The sequence below is a fragment of the Leptonychotes weddellii genome, chromosome 6, assembly GCF_054177405.1.
Source record: "Leptonychotes weddellii isolate Sample4059 chromosome 6, ASM5417740v2, whole genome shotgun sequence".
NCBI classification, from domain to species: Eukaryota; Metazoa; Chordata; class Mammalia; order Carnivora; family Phocidae; genus Leptonychotes; species Leptonychotes weddellii.
The window spans coordinates 69,409,747-69,415,421 of record NC_138374.1 but is presented as its reverse complement, the minus strand read 5'-3'; the positions used below and the strand labels follow the sequence as shown (position 1 = coordinate 69,415,421).

The 5,675-nt window shown below is 43.2% G+C and overlaps 1 protein-coding gene across 2 annotated transcripts in view; it reads left to right on the top strand.

Annotated features, from left to right (window-relative positions):
* The first annotated feature begins 1,157 nt into the window (after window positions 1–1,157).
* LOC102748366 (uncharacterized) overlaps window positions 1,158–5,675 on the top strand; it is an 83,226-nt gene continuing 78,708 nt past the window's right edge. Inside the window, exons 1-2 of one of the 2 annotated variants that reach the window (XM_081824354.1) lie at window positions 1,158–1,377; window positions 4,432–4,494. In XM_081824354.1, coding sequence (XP_081680480.1) covers window positions 1,222–1,377; window positions 4,432–4,494 — 219 coding nt within the window. In that variant the 5' untranslated portion in view covers window positions 1,158–1,221. Of the gene's footprint in view, window positions 1,378–1,415; window positions 1,563–4,431; window positions 4,495–5,675 lie in introns of those variants that run through there. The other variant, XM_081824349.1, reaches the window with a different exon arrangement.

Below are 5,675 nucleotides of genomic sequence, written 5' to 3'. Positions count from 1 at the left end.
TAATTATTCTTTTAAATATTTGGTTGCATTCACCAGTAAAGCCATCTGATAGTAGCCTCTTCTTTGTTGGGGTTTTTCATTTCTGATTCAATTTCTATTTGTTATGAATCTGTTGAGGTTTTCTATTTCTTCTTCAGTTTTGGTAATTTATGTGTTTCTTGGTATGAACATTGTTTTATACTTATCATTGGTGCATTTGTCTTTTACCTTACACGAGAAACAGAGGAGTTACTAAAAAAATACATGATACTGGTTTTTTATATTTACCTATGTAGTTATCTTTATTGGTACTCTTTATTTTCTTAATATGGCTTCAAGTTACTATCTAATGTCTAACGCCTTCCTTTTCATGCTAAAGGATGTCTTTTAGGATTTTTTTATAGGTCAGGTTCACACTGACTTACCTTGACTATTTGGTCAGGCTTTGTTTCCATTCACAAGGTCCTGAATTTTGTTTTGTCCCCAGGTCTGAGCAAGCACCGTGAACAGCTCCGCTGACCACAGTGGGAACATTTCACGTCAGACTACCCCATCATGCATTTTGCTCACCTCCCCCACTCACTTGCCCAGTTTCCTCTCAAAAGTTCCTGCTGACCCATCTTACTCCTCCCTCTAAAAGAAAAGTCTTTTTCTAAAGTTTATTTACTTATTTAAGTAATCTCTACACCCAACATCGGGCTGGAACTTAAAACCCTGAGATCGAATCACAAACTCCCCCAACTGAGCCAGCCAGGTGCCCCAGAGAAGCCTTTTTCTATTTGATTTTGAGATGCTTTCAGATCCTGAAGTCAGAGCATTGTTCCGATTGCAAGTCTTTTTGAAAAAAGTTTCTCCTTACCGAAGTCTGGATTTATTTTTATTTGACATTTGAAGGTCCTAGTTGCTTACCTTCTTCGCTGCTGAAATGCTATTATTTTATCTATTGTTTACTTTGAAACTGTATTATTTTTATTTTATTGCTAGCATTTCCTAGTATCTAATTCGTTTAGCTTTCTAGTATGTAAGGTACCCTTTCTACTTCTATTCATAACGCACATTGATTTACATTTTTGCCTCCTTTGGTCGCTTGGCGTTCAAAAAGGCACACTGGTTGTGAGACTATTTCTTCGAGGTACTGAAAAAATTCAGGGCTGCCTACAGAAGCGACAACCCCATGCTACCATCTCTGAATTGGTAAAGAAACGTTTCCGAAATTCCCCAAAGTCCTGGGCGAGCAGGCTTATGGGATCTGAAGTCCGGAAGTTTGTGAGCCCGCCGCACGTGGTCATGGGAGCTGGTCTTCTCCGGCCCCTCCTGCGCATGCGCAGTACCTCGCAGGCTCTTTTAGATGTTCCGGCATACTGTGGGAGACGGTCCGGAATGTTCAGGATTCTGGAGGTCTGCATGCCGGTTTGGGAGTTGGTGCGGCCCGAGTGGGAGGAGGGGCGAGACCAGAGGGTTGGGGAGATTCGAGAGGGTCCCTGCGTGGCTCCAGGAAGCGGGCGGGGGCGGCGATGCCTGGCAGTAGGGAAGAGGCTCGCGGACCCTGGCGGGACCCTCGGCTATTCTACCCGAGAGACTGGGTACGAGGAGGCGTCGGCCGAGTGGAGGGACCACAGGACCGGAGAATCTCTATTAGGGGGAGGAATCGGCTTGGGAGGCTGGGAGGCTGGGAGGCAGGGAGGCAGGGAGGCAGGGAGGCAGGGAGGCAGGGACTCCGCACCCGGGGGAGGATGCGGACTCCGCGTGGATCCCGCGGCGTGGTTTATGCGGTCGCGGGAGGAGCGCGCGTTGCGCATGCGCAATGGGTGCGCTCGGTCCTAGAGCGGCGGGAGTTGAGCGGGTGCTTTGATTTATGTAGGGCTGAACAGAGTATAAAAGTATCATCTGGAAACGATAACCTCCGTGAGGCTTTACGTCTGTAAAACTGAAGATATTAATAACACCTGCCTCATGGGGTTGTTTAGAGGGTTAAATTCTGTAGCTCAGTGCCTAGCAGTAAATATTAGCTGCTGTTGTTAATAGACTATTTCTTCTCACTGGTTACTTCATGCTCACAACCTCTCACTTAGGTCGGTATAGCTCTCTCTGCTGTAACAAATTAGAAAACTGAGATGGAGAGGAATGTTATATACCCTATGTCACAACACTAGCAGATAAACTAGAAGGCAGTTTTATTTTTTTATTTTTCAATTTTATTTTTTAAAGATTTTATTTATTTATTTGAGAGAGAGGGAGGGCGCATGAACGGGGTGAGGGGCGGAGGGAGAGGGAGAATCAGACTCCCCGCTGAGAAGGGAGCCCAACCCAAGGACTCGATCCCAGGACCCCAAGATCATGACCTGAACTGAAGGCAGCCCTTAACCGACTGAGCCAGCTAGGCGCCCCACCAGAAGACAATTTTATTTATTTTTTTAATTTTTATTTTTTAAGATTTTATTTATTTATTGGACAGAGAGAGAGAGCCAGGGAACACAAGCAGAGGGAATGGCAGAGGGAGAGGGAGAAGCAGGCTCTGCAGGAAGCAGGGAGCCTGATGCGGCTTTGGATTCCAGGCCCCTGAGATCGTGCCCTGAGCCGAAGGCAGATGCTTAACCATCTGAACCACCCAGGCGCCCCAACAAGACAATTTTAGTTGTTTCTCCAAATGTCATGTTCTTTGCAGCTTGCTGTCTTGGGCACAGTACTTAGCGGAAATAATTCGGCATGTGAAGAAACTGTTTGAACGATTGAATCTTAACCATGTAGTATTTTTTTTTCTGGGATTTCTAGATGTCTTCAGAGCCTTTGATAGAGACAGTATAATTGTATCTGAGTTAGGTTTGTAACAGTTCTCAGCAGCCTTGATTTGAGTTTATGGAAGGTCTGACCTGAGAATCTATGGAATATTGAACTGTGGGCCTGGGTGACAATTCCAGTAAAAATGAATTTGCCCCTCAGGTGCATTTTTCATCTACGTTAGAAAAGCGAAGTAAGAAGGAGTCGTCTCTAAATACATAATGTTAGGTGGAGAGAACCATCCCACTATTTGAGGTTTTTTTTTCCTTTCTTTTTTTTTAAAGTAGGCTCAGTGCGGGACTTGAGCTCATGACCCTGAGATCAAGACCTGAATTGAGATTGAGTTGGTCGCTTAACCGACCGAACCCCCCAGGCACCTCTTGAGTGAATTTTAAGCAGAGGCAGTGTATTTCTCAGAGAGGAGCAGATCCTAGGTTTTCACAGCCTGTTCAGAACGAATGAGATTTGAAAATGTTGCCACATTCAGAAGCTCCCAGGCTGCCTAATGGAGGGAAGCCGGGACCAGGCCAGCCAGGTGGGAAGGAGTGAAGGACAGGTAGGTGACATGGAAAATAGAACTTCACTGGAGGCATTCCTGGGATTGTGGGAAAAGGCCTTAAAAGTAGATGTGAGGCAGTTTTGTCTCAACAATCCCAGTTCAACTCCCACTCTTTATTTTTCACTCTTCCCAGATTCTGAGCTCTTTGAATCTGGCATTTAAAGATGTGCTGATGAGTTCTTTATAGGACAGCAATACAAGAAGAGTTGTTTATTTTTCTTCTTGAAAGTTGAGAAATTGGTGCTGAGAGGGTAAGTGAATTTCTCTGGCTTTGTGTTGGGGTAGAACCCAGAGGAGGTGTTGAGTCTCCCCACCCCAGTCCATGCTGACCACATCATCACTGGTAAAACACATTCCTTAAAAGACAGCCATTTGAGAATCTGCATGTGCTTTAAAAAAACACTTAAAAAGGGGCGCCTGGGTGGCTCTGTCATTAAGCATCTGCCTTCGGCTCAGGTCATGATCCCAGGGTGCTGGGATCGAGCCCCACATCGGGCTCCCTGCTCGGCGGGAAGCCTGCTTCTCCCTCTCCCACTCCCCCTGCGTGTGTTTCCTCTCACTGTCTCTCTCTCTCTCTCTGTCAAATAAATAAATAAATAATCTTTAAAATAAAATTTAAAAAAAACAATTAAAAAGTACCCTTACCTGAAAGTGGCTCCATCCTTTTTTTTGTAGCTTTGGTTGTGTTCTCTAACTTGAGAAGTAAACAAGGAAATATACATGTAACAACTTTTGTTGTACAACCTCTACTGAAGGTTTAGTGTTCCTTCATTTAACGTATTGTAATTTGCTTAACCAATTTTCTCATTTTTAAAATTACTTTGAAACAGAACAGAGGGGTACAGACATTGTTTAAAAATGTCCTAGACAACAGTTCCATACACCCAGTGAAAAATTGCACACCCAAGCTCTGCATGGCCAAATCACAGTCATACGTGGTCATTTGGGTGCTTTATCATGTGTCGTTTCCTGCCCCTTCTGCAAGGTGAAAAGGGTATTCTCCCACAGAGAGGCATTTCACCCAGGTGATGTTTGCAGCTTTTTAAGAAGGCAAGTCCAGGAACTGCAAGACAGTCTGTACCTCTAATGACTTCATTCCTCCTTTTCTATCCCAGCTCTGCCTTCAGAGATTTCTACATTTTTCCAAGAGAGACCAGCAAAATATGAAGAAGTCCTGTGTGAGTTGTTGAAATCATTTTCTGCTTTGTTTTACAATGGATCTTATGAGGATAATGATTCATATTTGAAATAGAAAAGTAGAAATAGATAAAATGAACCTGAGGGGAACAGCATGATACAGTGGTTCTCAAACTTTAGTGTGCATCAGATCAAAACTGTGAAGTGTTTTAAACCATAGAATGGGGCCTGAGAATTTTCTTTTTTTTTTTTTTTGAGAATTTTCATTTTGAACAAGGTTGCAGGTGATACTGAGGTCTATAGACTAGTAGCATTGGATTAGCCGATCAATAGGGCAAAGGTGGCAAGGAGACACATACACACACACACACACACACACACGGATCATATGAAGTTAGATGGTTATCAGACTTAACTTGCAAATATTTCTGACCTTTTATTTTATTTTATTATTTTTTAAAGATTTTATTTGACAGAGAAAGACACAGCGAGAGAGGGAACACAAGCAGGGGGAGTGGGAGAGGGAGAAGCAGGCTTCCCGCAGAGCAGGGAGCCTGATGCAGGGTTTGATCCCAGGACCCTGGGATCATGACCTGAGCCAAAGACAAACACCTAACGACTGAGCCACCCAGGCACCCCTATTTCTGACCTTTTAGCCATGACTCCCCTCGTGCCCCTGGGAAAAAAAAAAAACACATGTGTGAAGCATCCCAATTTCTTTTGGAACCTAAAGACTTTCTGGCATCAAGAGCTGAATAAAAAACTTTTGTTTCTGTTTATATAAATGATGAACAACCTTCTGGTGACAAACCATGAACTAAATGCCTATAATTATCCTTCAGTGGAAGCAAAAGACAGAGTACCAAGCAGAACCCAGTTAATGAGGCTTTTTAGGAGACTGTATTACTGAAGCCCATGTAGACAGCTTTCCCATGGTCTTGGTTTGATTTTGTTTTCCCTTGATAAAACCTAAAACTTCTATAGAATAAATTGACTGCATGTCCTTAAAATAACTCCAAAATTCCCAGACCCTGACAACCACTAATCTACTTTCTGTCAGTATGGACTTGCCTCTTCTGGATCTTTTATATGCATATAATCATACAGTATGTATTTTTTTTGTGTGTCTTCCTTCACTTAGTATAATGTTTTTAAACTTCATCCATATTGGAACATGTTACAGACTTCGTTCTTTTTCTTTTCCAGCTTTATTAAGGTATAT